This window comes from Lethenteron reissneri, chromosome 64 (genome assembly GCF_015708825.2).
Source record: "Lethenteron reissneri isolate LAM-NWPU_2019-01 chromosome 64, ASM1570882v1, whole genome shotgun sequence".
Lineage (NCBI taxonomy): Eukaryota > Metazoa > Chordata > Hyperoartia > Petromyzontiformes > Petromyzontidae > Lethenteron > Lethenteron reissneri.
In genome coordinates, this window is record NC_083842.1 from 3,268,748 (window position 1) to 3,289,084 (window position 20,337).

Genomic DNA, 20,337 nt, shown 5'->3' on the forward strand with positions numbered 1-20,337 from the left:
AATTAGCAGTTTCCTGTCCGCCAACAATCTATTACATCTAAGACAATCTGGGCTCCGAAAAAAATACAGCACCACATCTGCTGTATTAGACTCTCCGAATCACATTTACAATAGCCTTGATAATAAGCAGTACTGCGCCTGTCTTTTTCTTGACTTGTCCAAAGCTTTTGATACAGTAGACCACAACATCCTGCTTAGTAAAATAAGTTGCCTCGGTTTTTCCGAAAACACAGTAAAATGGTTTAAAAATTACCTATTTTCTCGCACCCAAACTGTATTCACAGATGGTTGGAGGTCAAACAGTGTTCCGATAACAAAAGGGGTTCCACAGGGTTCCATTCTCGGCCCCCTCTTGTTCTCTCTTTATGTAAATGACTTGGGCACTGAACTGGAGCATTCCAGAGTAAATCTTTTTGCAGATGACACGGTACTGATTACTGCTGGCTGCTCTCCGGATGACGTGATTGCTAAGCTCCAGAGTGATTTCAACAAACTACAACATCAGCTAGTTGCTCTTAAACTAGTCCTAAATCCTGCCAAAACCAAGGTGCTATGCTTATCACCAGGACTAAAGCAGGGAGTTATTTTCCCCCAATTACATTCCTTAAATAATGATCAAATACAGCAAGTCAAGATCTATAAGTATCTTAGGGTCATCCTGGATTCAAAATGAATTTTGAAGATCACATTGATTATATTGGGAAAAAGACAAAAATTAAAATTGGTTTTCTATATCGACACAAGCACTGCTTCCCTCCTATGTTCCGTTTGGAATTGATTAAAGCTACCGTACTGCCTCTACTTGATTACTGTGACATCGTGTATAAATCAGCCCCAAGTACTGTACTGGAAGAAGCTTGACTCAATGTATCACTCGGCCTTAAGATTTGCATTGAACTGCCCATATAGGACTCACCACTGTGATCTCTACATTGGGTCAAACTTAACATCTCTGAATGTTCAACGGCTTGTGCACCAGATCTTATTTATTCATGATGTACTTACAAAAAAATCCGCAGGTTACCTGCTGGATCTCCTCTCTGTTTCAAAGAACAAATTTGACCTAAGGTCTACACTTATTTACCATCTTCATATTCCCTATTGCCGTACATATACTGGAGGAAGGGCTTTTGCTATTGATGCCCCCAGGGTCTGGAATGCTGTTGCCAATAAATTGCAACTTTAGTCACTACCTATGAGATCTTCACTCAAAACTGCTCTAGAGGAGTTGTACACCCCTAGCTGCCAGTGCTATTCAGTGGCCTAAAATAAAATGTTTCGCTCCAGATGATCGCTACAAAGTATGACCTGTGTTTTGATTTAGTGTGCTGATTTTAAAGGTGCATTGAAAAATTATAATACTCCGATTGATGCTTCTGCTGGTGTGGAGTGACTCATGCAACCAGCTATGGCTGCAGGGTTTTGGTAGTACATGTTGTTTATGTCATTTATTGTGAAAATTCCGTCACAGTTCCTATGATCACTGTTTCATTTCTTTCATGGCTTTATTTTGGTGATTTCGAAAAGTGTATTGGTTTAGCCATGTTTGTTTGTTGTAGTACGGAGTAAGACTGATGGCCTTAATCTAAGCTGTCTTGTGGTTGTTATTGTTGTTTGACTTGCATCCCACTGGGATTTTTGCACACAGCGTTGGTGTACGTTGTTTTTCTGCAATATTTTGCTGTCTTTTCTTGGATTTTCTGTTTGCACTTAGTCACGTATTCACTTTAAGATGTTTTCTGGTTCATGTTTTTGTTTTGTTTGTTGCGGTTGCACCCGATTCAAGAGCCGAATGGCTCACAGGGCTATACCTAATACATTAACTTGAACTTGATGTAGTGGTGACGTGGTGGTGGTGCTGGTGGTAACAGGCGTGGCGTAGTGGTGGTGTGGTGGTGATGGTGGTAACAGGCGTGGCGTAGTGGTGACGTGGTGGTGATGGTGGTAACAGGCGTGGCGTAGTGGTGGTGTGGTGGTGATGGTGGTGGTAACAGGCGTGGCGTAGTGGTGACGTGGTGGTGGTGGTGGTAACAGGCGTGGCGTAGTGGTGACGTGGTGGTGGTGGTAACAGGCGTGGCGTAGTGGTGGTGCGGTGGTGATGGTGGTAACAGGCGTGGTGTAGTGGTGACGTGGTGCTTGTGGTAACAGGCGTGGTGTAGTGGTGGTGGTGTGGTGCTGGTGGTGGTAACAGGCGTGGCGTAGTGGTGGTGTGGTGGTGATGGTGGTAACAGGCGTGGCGTAGTGGTGACGTGGTGGTGATGGTGGTAACAGGCGTGGTGTAGTGGTGACGTGTGGTGATGGTGGTAACAGGCGTGGTGTAGTGGTGGTGACGTGGTGATGGTGGTAACAGGCGTGGTGTAGTGGTGGTGTGGTGGTGATGGTGGTAACAGGCGTGGTGTAGTGGTGACGTGGTGGTGATGGTGGTAACAGGCGTGGTGTAGTGGTGGTGACGTGGTGATGGTGGTAACAGGCGTGGTGTAGTGGTGGTGTGGTGGTGATGGTGGTAACAGGCGTGGCGTAGTGGTGGTGCGGTGGTGATGGTGGTAACAGGCGTGGCGTAGTGGTGACGTGGTGGTGATGGTGGTAACAGGCGTGGCGTAGTGGTGGTGTGGTGGTGATGGTGGTAACAGGCGTGGCGTAGTGGTGGTGTGGTGGTGATGGTGGTAACAGGCATGGTGTAGTGGTGGTGACGTGGTGATGGTGGTAACAGGCGTGGCGTAGTGGTGGTGCTGTGGTGATGGTGGTAACAGGCGTGGCGTAGTGGTGGTGGTGTGGTGCTGGTGGTGGTAACAGGCGTGGCGTAGTGGTGGTGACGTGGTGATGGTGGTAACAGGCGTGGTGTAGTGGTGACGTGGTGGTGATGGTGGTAACAGGCGTGGCGTAGTGGTGGTGGTGTGGTGCTGGTGGTGGTAACAGGCGTGGCGTAGTGGTGACGTGGTGGTGATGGTGGTAACAGGCGTGGTGTAGTGGTGGTGTGGTGGTGATGGTGGTAACAGGCGTGGTGTAGTGGTGGTGGTGTGGTGCTGGTGGTAACAGACGTGGTGTAGTGGTGACGTGGTAGTGGTGGCGTGGTGGTGATGGTGGTAACAGGCGTGGTGTAGTGGTGGTGTGCCCCCCCCCCCTCCCGTCACCTCCACGTGGTACTTCTTGTGCACGTAGTCTCGGATCGTCTGGTCCTTGACGTCCTCGAAGTATCCGCTGCGCGGGGGGGTCCCGTCGGGACGGTGGCAGGGCGCCGCGAGGGGACAGCACAGTCCGTCGGCGCCGTGCTCGTGGTGTGCGCACAGCTCCGCGGGACCCGCGTGCGTACGGCCCCCGTCGATGCCGCACCCGCGCCCTTCCAGACCTGCGCCACCAACCCCACCAAAAACATCACCACCATTGAGCGAGCAATCGTGGTGCTGTTTTTGGTGGTGGTGGTGGTGGTGGAGGTGTGTGTGTATCTGCTGTGCACATACCTCTATAAATCTGTGTACCCGTGCGCGTGTACACGTGCGCGCGTGCCCGTGCGTGCGCGTGTACCCGTGCGTGTGTACACGTGCGCGCGTGCCCGTGCGTGCGCGTGTACCCGTGGGCGTGTACACGTGCGCGTGTACACGTGCGCGCGTGCCCGTGCGTGCGCGTGTACCCGTGCGCGCGTGCCCGTGCGCGCGTGCCCGTGCGTGCGCGGGCACCCGTGCGTGCGCCCAGCGTGCCGCGCGTTACCTGGACCCGTGTCGTAGGGGCGCGGCTCCACCTCGTAGTGGTGCACGCGGCCCCTGCACACGACGGACAGCACCAGGCCGCCCACCGTGCTTGTGCTCTTGCGCAGCAAGAAGAGGCCCTCGACGAAGCCGGCGGCGCGCAGGTGGCCCTCGGCCTCGTCGCGGCCCACGTGGCCAAAGTAGTAGGGCAGCGGCTCCCCGCTCGCGTCCATGGCTCCCACCCGCTAGCGAGCGAGTGACACCGTCACCCCCCTCCCTCCCCCCCGTGTAGGGCGTTCTCTGTGCGTGTGCGCTCCGTGTCCCAGTGGCGGAGAGTCGGAATTGTCTCACAATTTGCCTTTGACCTAAGAGCCTCCTTGTCTCTCGCACCCGAGTCTCGGAATCTTCTCGTGCCAGAATCTTCTTGTCGATGAGTCTGATGTCTTGGTCTCGACGGTGCTGTCCTGTCTCCCCTGTTCCCGAGTCTCTTGGCGTCAGCCGAGTCTGCGTGTGTCTCCACTCATCGCCGTCCTCTCCTGCTCCTCCACCTCCCTCTCTTATCTCTAATCGAGTCGTTCTCCGTGGGACACCGAAGAGGTTGGGCGATTCCCGTGGTCACGATTCATTCCAAGCAGACGCAGGCATCTGCACAAGCAGAGCAGTGTCACCATGATCATCAGCAGCAGCAGTAGCAATACATCCATCATGAATAGCAGCATCATCATCAGCAGCAATATTATCATCTTCGACATCAGCATCATCAGCATCACCACCGGAAGCAATAGCATCAGCAACATTGTCATCAGCATCATCAACATCAGCAGAAGTAGCATTATTATCATCATCAGCAGAACAAACTTCGTCTCGACCATCGGCCATCACCGTCCCTCCTGGCCGCGACGCCCGTCCTGCTGCCCAAGCCCCTCTCAGTCCCCGTCACGGCGATGCCTCGAACCTGCGGTGCGTTCCCTAGCGCGCGTGTCTCCTCTCTCTCCGACTCGCCAAGCGCGCGTCTCTCCGCGCTTCGCGGCGCACTTCTCTCGATTGTTCGTTCCCTCGAGTGGCCGCGCCGTTCCCGAGCCTCGTCGCTGCGGCTCCTCGAACCTCGTCGCTGCGGCAGCGCCACGCGTCGTCGGCGGTGGCGGCCGTGGTTTTTAATCTTCAGGCCAAAATTCCAAGTCATGAATCCTCCACCACCCGACGTGGTTATCACGTTTACACCCACGATGTCGATTGCTTTTTACTATTTGTATTTGACCAGGTAAGGCCCACTGAGCTATTATCGCTCTTTATCAGAAGCGACCTGGCCACAAATGACAGCTCAACGAAGTGGCTTGTCGTCACGTGGACATTTATAGCAGCCCAATACTCTAAAACGCGTGTTTCTAAATGTGGAGGGGATAAAAAACGGAGGACACGGAGAAAAATCCACACGACCACAGGAAGAGAAAACGCAAACACCAAATATACAACAGACATCAGGGTCGGGATCGAAGCCTCGAACTCCCTGCACACCAGGCGAGGAAGTTAACATCTCACCACATCGCCGATGCGTCGACCCCATTCTCCGCGCGGCCTCGCACCTCGTCGCGGACTGAATTAAACATCGACCGCGCTTCTCTCTCAGTCTGCCGCGAGCTGCTCCCAGACACCCAGAGCCGCGGTGGTGGTGGTGGTGAAAGTTCCCCTAGGAACCTAAGATTCTAAATCTCGACTGCCTGGCCTGGTCCTGGACCGCCTGAGGAAAGTTGCACGTTTAACACTTAAGGCTTTCGCGACCAAGATTATCCATAAAAGTTGGGAGCGAGCGAGAGAATGCGATCGTGGCTTGCGGCTGGGGTTGGCGTTTACACCCCCCGCCTCGCCCTGATGTCGAAAGGGGAAATGGTCGAATTTTAGGACCTCGGCTCACGCAGCTGCAATGGACTGCATCTGGAACGCAGTAGAGAAGTCTCCAGAACCCCCGGCTGCCAGACGAGGTGTCCCAGCGAGCTGAGACAGCGCCGGGCTCTCCCTCTCTCGCTTTCTCTCGCTCTCCCCGTCTGGAACGTTCCCACCACAGCTCCACGTTGCAAGGTTTTCATGTCTCGCTGCGAATTCCGCTGGGTGTCTGCGAGACCGGAGTGAGCGGCACGCGACGCGTAGTCACAGCCATCGTGAGAGGAGGTATGGTGGAAATGACGTGCGTTCACCACTATCACCCATCCTACCTTACCACCACCCTCACCACACCATGATCACCCCACCTCCTCACCACTACCACCCTCCCTCCTCGCAACCACCCTCCCTCCTCACAACCACCCTCACCAGGACGACCCCACCTCACCACCACCCTCACCACTACGACCAACCTCACCACCACCCTCACCACTACCACCCTTCCCCCTCACCACAAGTACATCTTATCGCCTCCCTTGTGTCACATGGTGCCGTGAAAGGAAGCAGATGTCCATACTTCCGTGAAGCTAACCACGGGCTCACCTTGCAGCCCAGCTGGCTAACCCCATAGCTAACAGGGCCCCATAGCTAGCACAGATGTCCAATCCAACAACAGAAACTGCTGCGCAATCCAAAAAACACATCTCTAGTCCAAAACCAAACCAGATCTCAGTCCCAAACCAAACCAGATCTCTGGCACAAACCAAACCAGATCTCAGTACCAAACCAAACCAGATCCCCAGACCAAACCAGATCTCAGTACCAAACCAAACCAGATCTCTGGACCAAACCAGATCTCAGTCTCAAACCAAACCAGATCTCTGGCACAACCCAAACCAGATCTCAGTACCAAACCAAACCAGATCTCTGGCACAAACCAAACCAGATCTCAGTCCAAAACCAAACCAGATCTCAGTACCAAACCAAACCAGATCTCAGTCCCAAACCAAACCAGATCTCTGGCACAACCCAAACCAGATCTCAGTACCAAACCAAACCAGATCTCCACACCAAACCAAACCAGATCTCAGTACCAAACCAGATCTCAGTACCAAACCAAACCAGATCTCAGTACCAAACCAAACCAGATCTCGGTCCCAAACCAAACCAGATCTCTGGCACAAACCAAACCAGATCTCAGTCCCAAACCAAACCAGATCTCTGGCACAAACCACACCAGATTTCAGTCCAAAACCAAACCAGATCTCAGTACCAAACCAAACCAGATCTCTGGCACAAACCAGATCTCTGGACCAAACCAAACCAGATCTGAGTACCAAACCAAACCAAATCTCTGGCACAAACCAGATCTTTGGACCAAACCAAACCAGATCTGAGTACCAAACCAAACCAAATCTCTGGCACAAACCAAACCCGATCTCAGTACCAAACTAAATCAGATCTCTGGCACAAACCAAGCCAGATCCCCAGACCAAATCAAACCAGATCTCTGTCCCAAACCAGATCTCCGGACCAAACCAAACCAGATCTCTGGACCAAACCAAACCAGACCTCTGGACCAAACCAAACCAGATCTCAGTACCAAACCGAACCAGATCTCTGGCACAAACCAGATCTCTGGACCAAACCAAACCAGATCTCAGTACCAAACCAAACCAAATCTCTGGCACAAACCAAACCAGATCCCCAGACCAAATCAAACCAGATCACAGTACCAAAGCAAACCAGATCCGCAGACCAAACCAGATCTCAGTACCAAACCAAACCAGATCTCTGGCACAAACCAAACCAGATCTCAGTACCAAACCAAACCAGATCCCCAGACCAAACCAGATCTCAGTACCAAACCAAACCAAACCAGATCTCTGGCACAAACCAAACCAGATCTCAGTACCAAACCAAACCAGATCCCAGTACCAGACCAAACCAGATCTCAGTACCAAACCAAACCAGATCTCAGTACCAAACCAAACCAGATCTCAGTACCAAACCAATCCAGATCTCTGGACCAAACCAGATCTCAGTACCAAACCAGATCTCTGGCACAAACCAAACCAGATCTCAGTACCAAACCAAACCAGATCCCCAGACCAAACCAGATCTCAGTACCAAACCAAACCAGATCTCAGTACCAAACCAATCCAGATCTCTGGACCAAACCAGATCTCAGTACCAAACCAAACCAGATCTCAGTACCAAACCAGATCTCAGTACCAAACCAGATCTCAGTAACAAACCAAACCAGATCTCTGGACCAAACCAGATCTCAGTCCCAAACCATACCAGATCTCTGGCACAAACCAAATCAGATCCCCAGACCAAATCAAACCAGATCTCAGTCCCAAACCAGATCTCAGTCCCAAACCAGATTTCCGGACCAAACCAAACCAGATCTCTGGACCAAACCAGATCTCTGGACCAAACCAAAGCAGATCTCTGGCACAAACCAAACCAGAGTTAAACCGATTGAGAGCCACACAGACTACAATTATCTTCAAATGAGACCCTGGGCGTTTATAAAGTCTCACAGGCTTCCATGGAAACCCGGAGACTTGCATAGAATCACATAGAGACCCACATACTTATGTAGAGACCTATAGATGCACACGTAGATCCATAGATTTACATAACCCAAATACTTACAGAGAGCCATAGACTTACAGAGATATATTTAGGCGTACCTATAAGTGATCCGTTGAGCATATAAATGACAATTACAAGTCGTAGTTATTATGAATAGAAGAGCGAACCTAATTTAAACGTAAGCTAAAACACAAAGTGCAAAAACAACAAAAAACTCAACAGCTACACGGAAAACGAGATTAAATTAAATCCAAGGTGTAATGGAAATTAAATAAGCAGAGCGGTGATGCAGCGGTTTGTAGCGCACTGTGCTACAAACCGAGCACCCAGAGTTTGACTCGCGGCCATGGGCAATGGTGTTCTATCCGAAACAGACATGTCGCCTCCCTCGAGTACACCAACCCGCACTAACCAGCGTACTGAAGCATGGCCAAATGATCACCAGGACCGGCTGGGCGCAATCACACGTGCGCATGGTTTGGACTCCATCTGTGCCTTCTGTACTGGGATAGAGTGTTGTCCCTCTCGCACGCGTGAGTTGTCTCCCCCGACACGTATAATGGGAATAATAAACACTCGTCATCGATTGACTGAAAACTCCTCGTTCTGTGGGCGCCTTCGCGAGCTGCGTGTTGCGCAGCGTGTGAAATGGGGTTCGCACGAACGAGGCGAGTTCGTAACCCGACCCGGGCTATTATTGCTGCACACGGGCGTGCGAGTTACCGAAATCAGTCGACAGCTTGCAGAGGCATTCCCCTCGCCGTAGCCAGACCATGGTTCTCTGACCGCTCTTCTATCGCCGCTGCTGCTACGACTACTGCTGCCACGGTTCCTGTTCCCGTGAGCCTCACTCCTTGATTCCTCCAGCCGTGTCGAGGACTCGGCTTCTGCCAGACTCAGACTGTCGGCTTTTATCAGACTCAGACTGTTTCGTCTCATCCCCCGCCACTGCTCCGCTTTTGGGAATTCCCTCTCCCATCACCGTCATCATCGTCGACGTCTCTTTTTTTTAAACTAAAACTCGTGCAACCATCACCCCGCTCAACTCGATAAAACGCGTTTCGTACCCCTTGCTCAATACACCTGCAATAGTGCTGTTTGCGCTGTAGGAGCGACGGGAGGGACAGGTTTCGGGGGTCTTGGGGGGTCCTTGGCTCAGCCGCCACGTGGCCGAGCGGCTCCCGTGGCAGCCGAGGCCGCGGCGCGACTCGGAGGGAGCCACGGGGCCCAACCGACACTTCCTGTGGCGCAGTCGACGTGCGGCAGAGGCCGAGGCAACGTCTTGCAAACATTGTTCCGAGAAACGGAGGTCTCGCTCGCCTGGGGTTCGCGCTTCGAGTGATCACCAGAGAGCCGTAGCCGCGTGCGCTCTCGCCACCGGTCTGGCTTCTTGAGTTCGTCTCAATTAGGCCTCGGCAAGGTAAGGTAATTTATCCTTTTTACCGAGTAAAAGGGTAAAGGTAGGGTAAAGGTAGGCTCGTTGTTTTTACCTTTTAACTTTTACCTTAACTTGCCGAGGCCTACGTCTCCTCCCCTCGGGTCGCCGAGCTCGGTGTATCACTCCATCGCCTGTCCCCCTGCACCCACCCACGTGCACACCCACGTGCACACCCACGTGCACACCCACGTGCACACCCACGTGCACACCCACGTGCACACCCACGTGCTCCACCCGTCACTCTACCTCCTCCTATTCCCAACCTCCGAGTCGCTTGCATGAGTCCCCCATCATGAGTGACTACTCATTCCACATTTCTCTGGCAGGGGGGGGGGCGGGAGGCTCTACATGAAGTAATTAGCTACGCAGACATATCCCAACAGAGTATATGATATAGATATACAGTAATGCGTTTTCCGTGTTAAATTTGACTCACTAATACTGTACGAAGCAGACACTGGCCACTCAAAACACTTGGCTCGGTATAGGGTTGATGACATTTCACAGTCAACGCAATTATGTTTAATATATTATAACCTCCATTATACGAAGCTATTCATCCAACGACCATTACAGAACCAAAATAATAATAATGACTTGATTAAGCAGACGTCACCACGGCAGTGAAAGGCTGAGTTTAGGGCCCAAAAATCCGGGTTCAGATTTCACACGTAAGCCAGGACTCGAACTGGGGTCGCCCGGGCCATAGCCCAGTGCGCTAACCAATGCGACACCGCTCCTCGCCTGCACCCTGTGGGGTGTTGTAATCATCTTCTCGTCGGCCCGGGGAACTGACATTTGCACAATTTCTGTCGGGGCTTCGCTTTTTACGAGAAGTTTATTTTAATTTGTTCCTCAAAAAAGATCGGGCAGATATGATTTGGTATATATATGATATATACTGTATATGTACGGCACTTTTCCGAATAATTCATACAATTACCGCATTTTCCAGATTATAAAACGCTCCGGAAAGTGAGACGCACCTCCACACGTGTGCCCAGTTTTTATAAAGACAAATGTGGCCTTACGCACGCGGCGACCCGATTATAAGACGCAACCGACGAGTTCTAATCTGGTCACACAAAGCTACCGGATTATAAGACGACCCCAATAAAGTTTTACTCATCCAATTAGAACTGTTGGACAAGTACGGTGCGAAAGAATTTCAGCATACATACTCATCTACCGGATTATAAGACGTGCAGGCACAAAAAGTGCGTCTTATATTCCGGAGCCTGGGGAGTATACGTTCTGCTCGGTTTAACACGCGGGCTTTCGCTACCAATATCATCCATTATAAAGGGTTTTTGGGGTTAGATCGCGTAAATATATAAATGTGTCGTTAAAACCCGCCACCACCCGACACAGCCAACTAGTAAGGGTTGTCACGTAAACAGAACGTGGCCAATTCGTCACTAGTACAGCACTAACCGGTGTGTTGGAGAGCCAACCCACAACATTTACCATCTGAGTTCGAGGTATCGCCAGTAATTACAACTAGCTTCATTAGGAGACAGCCAGATGTTTGGAGAAGTCCACTTGTTTCGTTCCTTATATAGAGGCGTAGATGTGGTGACCACGCTTCTGCGCTCTTGCGCAAAATTGGAGGGGTTAATGAGTCAACGTGCATTATGCATGCGCATTATGCGAGCCCTTTGATCACAATGGAAGTGGAAGTTCTACCATTTCTGGATATTCTGCTCGGACGGGGTCTAAATGGTACAATAACACGCAGCATTTACCGTAAGAAAACGCACACTGACGCCGCTCTGAATGCAGAGTCACACCATCACCCCGCACAGAGATCTGCTCTTATCAAGCCGCTCATTCATCGAGCTAAGAAAGGAAGAACAACACAGCGAGTGTCTTATGGATAGATTTACATTAGCCGAAGGAATGTGGAATGTTCCTCCACTGGCTTTCGCCAGGTCGACTCAGCCTAAAATGAGTACAGGACCTGCTGCGATCTGTTAACATCGTCACGAAGGGAGAAAACGGTCCTGCGGAGCTCGTCGTGGAAATTCCACATGACTATGGCGGGCGCAAGTCCATCAACAGGACAGCCACGTCTTCTTGGTTCTTTCGGTAAAGTCACGTAGAAGGGAAGTAATAAAATAATAAAAAATAAAACATAATAAAATAAAATAATTATTATGTTTTATTTTTTATTATTTTATTACTTCCCTTCTACGTGACTTTACCGAAAGAACCAAGAAAATGGATCCCTGCAGTCACGAAAGCTTTAAATCGAGGACAGCCACGGTTGATCTTCCCCACAAAGTGGTGATCATTGTCATTTTATCGACCCAAGAGGGAAGGATGATCATCCCTTCCAGCTACGACGTGTCTTGCCCACGCCAATTTCCTTGTACTTGGCAGTCAGCAATGTTTCTCTACCTGGCGTAGATTCTCTTATCCACGCGTTCCTCTTTCTCTATCCGAAACTCCAATTCTGAGCACGTACCTCGGATCCGTACATTGAAGCTGCTGGCAGTGCGCGCTGATTGAAAGCTTTCCTTGTCCGGCGCAAACAGTAAACGTTGTTTGTCATCGTCAATTTAAACTTGAACAAATGCAAACCCATCCTTCTCGAGCCTCACCGCCTCGCTACTGCGTCTCGGCTCCGCGAGTCTACGCGGCGCGTCTAATGAAGAGAAGGAACGGAAAAGTGCGCACAGAAGCAGGGGGAGAGAGAGAGAGAGGCCCGCTTGGAGAGCGCACGCCGCCGGATCGAGGCATCGTCCACGCCGCGACGGGAGTGAGAGGGGCCTCGGCAGCGGGCCGCGCGTCGCGGCCACGAGGGGCGGCGATGGCCGCGACTGCGAACGGAGCGGCCGCCGAGGAACGTGAACGCGCCCCGAGAGGAGATGGAGCGAAATCGGCTCGTGGTGTTTAGAGAAGGCGCTGGGTGAATCGTTACATCGCAGGATCGTCAGCGGCTTTGGGAGGCATTCATCTAGCAGTGGCGCTCACCCTGACTGATGATTATTTGTCTTTGAGTGGCTGTTTTTGTTACGATTTTTGGCCATATTTAATCACCGATGTTTTGTACGAGGTGTGTAAAGTTACAGGTCAATGAGACACAGAGTGACGCGTTCATCGTTTCACTGACGAACATTGACATTTAAGACAATTGGTTATTTAAAATGTGTTCAGAGTATAAATGATGGCAATAAAACAAATCCCGGCAGCAGCATAAAACAGTTAAGAACCATTGTGTGTGCGGAGCTGTGGATAGCGCGCTGCGCTACGAACCCAGCGAGCCGAGTTCGATTCCCGCTCACAGCCACATCAATGCCGAGTGATATCTAAAACCGGTACTGTCCTGGGCCTCCCGTAACTTAATCCAGCCTTAAATGAGTACCTGGTGCGGCCTGAAGTAAACTTTAGCACTGGGGAGACAAAGGCGGCCGGGCGTGGTTGCTGGCCACCAACCCCCTCGTGTGCCGTGGCCGGCCTTCATAGGTGCTCACTAACAGCACTTGCCCCAACAGTCTATGCAGGCTATACGGAACGCATGTGTCTTTGTGTATGTGTGGTATAATTCTATTAAATTTAACAGACCCATCACTAATTGCATACCCGTCTCATGATGTCTTATCATCATGAGACGAGTGTACACACACATGCGCGTACATAATTAATGTAGACACACTGCGTGCGTACACACATTCACATTCTGATTAGTGCAAACACACACACAATACTCGTGGGCACAGACAAACACAATTTATGATAAGCGCATGCAAATTACTCGCCCAAGCGCACGTGCGCGCTCCGGTGGGTGTGGACACAGAATTCCCGTGTACACCGATTATGATCAAATGCACGCAAAGTTATGGCGCACACAAATCATGATACATGTATACACAATAATTATGTACACCAATAATAGAGGTTTTTTTTTTGGGGGGGTGGGGGGGGGTTAGATCACGTAAATATGTGTTGTTAAAACCGCCACCACCCGACACAGCCAACTAGTAAGGTGTGTCACGTAAACAGAACGTGCCAAATCGCTCCGAGTACAGCATCACCGGAGTGTGTTGGAGTTGCAAAGCCACAACATTTACAATCTGAGTACGACGTTTCGCCAATAATTACAACTAGCTTCATCAGGTGACAGCCAGATTTGTGGAGAAATCCTCCCGTTTCGTTTCTTACATAGAGGGGTAGATGTGTCAACGTACGTTCTGCATGCGCATTATGCAAGCCCATTGCTCTTGTACCGCCTGTTGATTGTGTACACTGAAATAGCCGTCCCTGTTATCGTTCAACGGTAATCCCCATTCAAGTATGGGGACCTGTATAGGCAATAATTTAAACAATCTATTACTTATTCTTGGTTCTTTCGGTAAAGTCACGTAGAAGGGAAGCAAATAAAAAATATATATATAAAACAAAATTATATTTTATATTATTTGTTATTATTTTATTTTTATTTCATTGCTTCCCTTCTACGTGAGTTTACCGAAAGAGCCAAGAATATGAATCGCTGCAGTCACGAAAGCTTTAAACAAAATGTATTACTTGATGATTCGCTCCCAAGCAGCACTAAGTCTGTAGCTATCCGAACGGTTAACATTATTTTTATTTCTCTCAATTTCGATAAATTCTCTAATTAGTCTTGGCCAGTAGTAGCTAGTTTTGCACGGCACTTCAACATTATCAAGATAAATTGAGTGTCCTTGTTGGCACGCGTGTTCTGCCTCTGCCGACAGTTGTAGTTGGGGATATAAAATATTTTTTTGGTGTTTTTTTTAGTTTCGTGCTGATCATTCGTCCTGTTTGCCCAACACAACATTCGCCACAAGTGCAATCAATCCGGTACACACCTTCTGTTGATAGCTTCGGTAATACATCTTTTGTACCAGATATTAATTTCTGTATTTTACGTACCGTGCCAAATCTGGCTCGGATGTTTTGTTTTTCCAAACATCCAGAGCTGCTCTTTGGTTCTTTCGGTAAAGTCACAAAAAAATAAAATAAATAAAATAATGGAATACGACGTTTCGATTGCAATACAAGCAACCATCATCAGGTAGAAGTGTGTGTTTATGTTGTGTGTTTATCTCTGTGTGTCTCTGTGTTGTTTCTCTCTGCTTGTGTGTCTGTCTGTGTGTGTCTCTCTCTGTGTGTCTATGTTGTGTGTTTCTCTCTGTGTGTCTCTGTGTTGTCTCTCTCTGCTTGTGTGTCTGTCTGTGTGTGTCTCTCTCTGTGTGTCTATGTTGCGTGTTTCTCTCTGTGTGTCTCTGTGTTGTCTCTCTCTGCGTGTGTGTCTGTCTGTGTGTCTGTGTTTTGTCTATCTCTCAAATTGAGTTCTACCTGATGACGGTTGCTTGTGTTGCAATCGAAACGTCGTACTCTATTACTTAATTTATTTTCTTTCTACGTGACTTTACCGAAAGAACCAGAGTCATTCCCGCAGTCACGAAAGCTTCAAAGCCAGAGCTAGTTCATCGGTTACTCCCGCAATGTACGGTATTTTAATCGTTTAAATTACTTGGTCAGTTCTAAGGCTCGTGTTATTTCATTTGGTTTTGGCATCATTGTAACCGTTCAATTGCAGCGCTTCTTTAACATGTGCACACGCACATCAACGACGGCGAATCTACGCGCGAAATGCGTCGTCTTACATTTACACAATCTATGCACACACACACAAGGTGTACACGCAACATAATTTTTAGTAAATGTATATAAAAATAGAATAAGTTACCCAGTAAGGCACAAAATACCCCGTGTACAATTATAAATGTGTACACAATACTATTGTACACAAAGTGTGCTTAGTGTACATATGTACGCAGACGTCACTGGGAATACCCTCACAGACACAGCGCGCCCTCGGCCAACACCCATGATGCACAGAGTTAGGGCGAGCGCTATATGGGTAAAGTTAGGGTTAGAGTTATATGAGTATCGCTATAGGGGTAGAGTTAGGGGTAGCGTTATATGGGTATGGTTATAGGGGTAGGGGTAGAGTAATAGGGGTAGAGTTATAGGGTTAGGTGAAAAGTTAGGGGCAGAGTAATAGGGGTAGAGTTATAGGGTTAGGTGAAAAGTTAGGGGTAGAGTAATCGTGGTGTAGTTATAGTGTTAGGGGTTTTGGTAGGGTTAGTGTGAGGGGTAGAGTTAGGGCTATGGGTAGGGTTAGTGTGAGTAGTAGAGTTATAGGGGTTTGGGTAGGGTTAGTGCGAGGGGTAGTGTTAGGGGTTTGGGTAGGGTTAGTGCGAGGGGTAGTGTTAGGGGTTTGGGTAGGGTTAGTGTGAGGGGTAGTGTTAGGGGTTTGGGTAGGGTTAGTGCGACGGGCAGAGTTATAGGGGTTTGGGTAGGGTTAGTGTGAGGGGTAGAGTTATAGGGGTTTGGGTAGGGTTAGTGTGAGGGGTAGAGTTATAGGGGTTTGGGTAGGGTTAGTGTGAGGGGTAGAGTTAGGGGTTTGGGTAGGGTTAGTGTGAGGGGTAGTGTTATAGGGGTTTGGGTAGGGTTAGTGTGAGGGGTAGTGTTAGGGGTTTGGGTAAGGTTAGTGCGAGGGGTAGTGTTAGGGGTTTGGGTAGGGTTAGTGTGAGGGGTAGTGTTAGGGGTTTGGGTAGGGTTAGTGCGACGGGCAGAGTTATAGGGGTTTGGGTAGGGTTAGTGTGAGGGGTAGAGTTATAGGGGTTTGGGTAGGGTTAGTGTGAGGGGTAGAGTTATAGGGGTTTGGGTAGGGTTAGTGTGAGGGGTAGTGTTAGGGGTTTGGGTAGGGTTAGTGTGAGGGGTAGAGTTATAGGGGTTTGGGTAGGGTTAGTGTGAGGGGTAGAGTTATAGGGGTTTGGGTAGGGTTAGTGTGAGGGGTAGTGTTAGGGGTTTGGGTAGGGTTAGTGTGAGGGGTAGTGTTAGGGGGTTGGGTAGGGTTTGTGTGAGGGGCAGAGTTAGGGGTTTGGGTAGGGTTAGTGTGAGGGGTAGTGTGAGGGGTTTGGGTAGGGTTAGTGTGAGGGGTAGTGTGAGGGGTTTGGGTAGGGTTAGTGTGAGGGGTAGTGTTAGGGGATTGGGTAGGGTTAGTGTGAGGGGTAGTGTGAGGGGTTTGGGTAGGGTTAGTGTGAGGGGTAGTGTTAGGGGTTTGGGTAGGGTTAGTGCGAGGGGTAGTGTGAGGGGTTTGGGTAGGGTTAGTGTGAGGGGCAAAGTTAGGGGTTTGGGTAGGGTTAGTGTGAGGGGCAGAGTTAGGGGTTTGGGTAGGGTTAGTGTGAGGGGTAGTGTTAGGGGTTTGGGTAGGGTTTGTGTGAGGGGTAGAGTTAGGGGTTTGGGTAGGGTTAGTGTGAGGGGTAGTGTTAGGGGTTTGGGTAGGGTTAGTGTGAGGGGTAGAGTTAGGGGGTTGGGTAGGGTTAGTGCGAGGGGTAGTGTTCGGGGTAGGTTTGGTATGCGATATAAGCCGAGATTAAAGCAGCCCAGTGCAGTTCGAGACAACATTCACCATCATCACACATCGTCGTCATCAAATACATCATCATCATCATCACAGCACACATCACTATCCCAGCCTCATCAAAATCCAGAGCCAGATTGGATTTCAATTCCGAACTGAGCGAGAGCACATCCAGTCTGCACCCACTTTACCGACAGTATACATCGCTGCACCCACTTTACCGACAGTATACATCGCTGCACCCACTTTTCCGACAGTATACATCGCTGCACCCACTTTACCGACAGTATAAATCGCTGCACCCACTTTACCGACAGTATACATCGCTGCACCCACTTTACCGACAGTATACATCACTGCACCCACTTTACCGACAGTATACATCGCTGCACCCACTTTACCGACAGTATACATCGCTGCACCCACTTTACCGACAGTATACATCGCTGCACCCACTTTACCGACAGTATACATCGCTGCACCCACTTTACCGACAGTATACATCGCTGCACCCACTTTACCGACAGCCGATGTCCGTGTCTCCGCGTGGAAGGTCGAGGTCTAAGCGAGCTGGGGCGAGGGACTTTAAAAGTGACTAAAATCCTCTCCGTCAGCCGTCCTCTCGCTTCCCCGTGCGCGTTCGTGTGAGCACGCGCGTGTGTTCGCGCGCGTGTTCGTGCGCGAACACGCGTGTGGATTTTGGGGGGGGGTGCAGGAGGTGGTGGGAGTCGGCAAAGGTGGAACTGGAGGATTTCATAATTTCCTTAATTTTGCCTCCCCTTCTCTCCGTCCTTGCTCTCCCTCCCTGCCTCCTCCATTCCCTCCCTCTCCCCTCCCTTCTCTGCCTTCCAGACCAGGGTTCGAATTGGCCAAAATCGAAAATCACACCGCGAAATGTTCTCAAATGTCACTGTGCGCACAGAGCGGCAATCATCGCCCCCTGCTGGCAGCAGACAGACTGACGCGCCAGGCCACTCGGGCAATGAGACTCCGTCTGGAGACGTCCCAACCTCGTCACGCAACAGCCACCTGCAAATCTTCCTCGCTCCCCACTCCCGCACACTCACCATCAACTCGCAGAAGGTCGCATCTCACCTGGGGAGAGGTGGTGTTGGTGGTGGGGGGGTCCGGAATCTCACCTCTCCCCAATCTCCCTCCAGCCCCCCACCCTCCTCTGGCTGGTGAGTAGCTGTCCAGATCACCAGCTGTTCATGTGCGAATACTGCCGGGTGAGCCTGGAGAGCATGTCTTCTGGTGAGCAGGTAGGCAATAGGTAGGAAGCCGTGCAGTTTACGGGTGAACAAAGGGATGGGTCGGTAGGGAGGTGGGTAGGCAACTGCACATGTAGGTGAATGCACAGGTAGGCAGGTGAAGAGGCAGGTGAGTAGACGAGCAGGTAGGTGAATGCACAGGTAGGCAGGTGAGTCGCTAGGTGCTTTCTCAGGCAGGCAGTCAGGAAGTGCCGACACCGGATGGGTCAGCGTGGATAGAAGCACTGTAAGCAGAGGAAGCGACTCTCATTGACCTTTGGTCGGCGTGAAACCGCACGTGTGTGTGTGTCAGAGTGGGGGAGCGGTGGCGCAGTGGTGAGCGCACTGCGCTACGGATGAAGTTGCTCGAGTTCGAATCCCTGCCACCTGGGGGGGGGGGGGGGGGGGTCAGATATTTGTGACGATGTGTGACAATGGAGGGGGGGTTGAGAAATGTGACGTCACATCAAAATGCGCAACTTTAAATAAATATAGACAACACGTTCTACTTAGTTAAATTAGACTTTTTAATACATGTTTTCTCCTACAACATCAGAGTGCAGCGCCACATTAAATACGCACCACAATCACAATAGTTTAAAGCGATTTGAAGCATGGTTTATTTTTGGGGGAGGGGGGGGGGCAGAGCTTTGTGACGTCATATTTTCGGGGGGGGGGGGTCTGACTTTTTGTGACGCCGTGTGACGATGCAGGAGGGGGGGGTCAAAATCGTCCAAAATCGCGTGACGTCATTTATGGACGGCCCCTAACATCAGTGGCCTCGGTCCTGTGTCTCCCCTCGGTCGTCTCAGCCCGAAACCGAGTTCCCTGGTTGCGATGTGCAAAAAACATCGGCACCCGGGGAGACAAAGGCGGCCGCAGAGATGCGCGTGAGAGAATGAGAGGAGGCAGTCCCGCAAAATAAACATCCCTGGTACTGCATTTTGACTTACAACTTTCGTGACTGCAGGAATTCGTATCCTTTGGTTCTTTCGGTAAAGTCGCGTAGATATACAATTTAAAGTTAATTAAAAAAAAACTACGACATTTCGATCACGCCGCAAGCGATCGTCATCAGGAGGAGGGAGGGGGGGGGACGTCTTCGTTCTTGTTTTTCTTCTACGTGACTTTACCGAAAGAACCAACGGATAGAACTGAATTTCTCTACCCCCCGTGAGCGCCTGCTCCTCCAAGAGACCCGCACGGCGTTGGGAGGCCATCCCTATCCAGCAGTGGATTGACACCATTGGCCCCGTGCGTGGACACGCGAACCTACTTGCTCGACTGCCGCCCGCGTCTCGTCGTTGCGCCGTGTCCGAGGCGACACACGCCAGCAGGTGGCAGGAGAGCGACATTCATGCTGCCCGCAACCGGGAACGGCTCTCGCCAAAAGCTCCCAGCATCATCACCAATCATCATCACCATCATCATCACCATCATCATCACCACCATCATCACCAATCATCATCATCACCACCATCATCACCAATCATAATCACCAATCATAATCACCAATCATAATCACCAATCATCATCACCATCATCACCATCATCACCAATCATCATCACCAATTATCATCACCAGACTGACTGGCTGACTGACTATATGACTGACTGTCTGACAGACTGACTGGCTGACTGACTAAATGACTGACTGTCTGACAGACTGACTGGCTGACTGACTAAATGACTGACTGGCAGACTGACTAGCTAACTGACTATATGACTGACTGTCTGACAGACTGACTGGTTGACTGGCTATATGACTGACTGTCTGACACACTGACTGGCTAACTGACTATATGACTGACTGTCTGACAGACTGTCTGACTAACTAACTATATGACTGTCTGACAGACTGACTGGCTGACTGACTAAATGACTGACTGTCTGACAGACTGACTGACTAACTGACCATATGACTGACTGTCTGACAGACTGACTGGCTGACTGATTATATGACTGACTGTCTGACAGACTGACTGGCTGACTGACTATATGACTGACTGTCTGACAGACTGACTGACTAACTGACCATATGACTGACTGTCTGACACACTGACTTACTAACTGACTATATGA

At 50.3% G+C, this 20,337-nt stretch overlaps 1 protein-coding gene across 7 annotated transcripts in view; it reads right to left on the bottom strand.

Annotated features, from left to right (window-relative positions):
- LOC133359275 (tyrosine-protein kinase SYK-like) overlaps positions 1-18,492 on the bottom strand; it is a 38,829-nt gene extending 20,337 nt beyond the window's left edge. For 3 of the 7 annotated variants that reach the window (XM_061577760.1, XM_061577761.1, XM_061577755.1), the window contains exons 1-3: positions 18,101-18,492; positions 3,706-4,328; positions 3,132-3,346 (exon numbers count right to left, since the gene is read on the bottom strand). In XM_061577760.1, the coding sequence (XP_061433744.1) occupies positions 3,132-3,346; positions 3,706-3,916 (426 nt within the window). In that variant the 5' untranslated portion in view covers positions 3,917-4,328; positions 18,101-18,492. Of the gene's footprint in view, positions 1-3,131; positions 3,347-3,705; positions 4,329-5,222; positions 5,416-8,577; positions 8,706-17,526; positions 17,671-18,072 lie in introns of those variants that run through there. The other 4 variants (XM_061577759.1, XM_061577756.1, XM_061577758.1 and 1 more) reach the window with 4 other exon arrangements.
- Between the last annotated feature and the right edge of the window lie 1,845 nt (positions 18,493-20,337).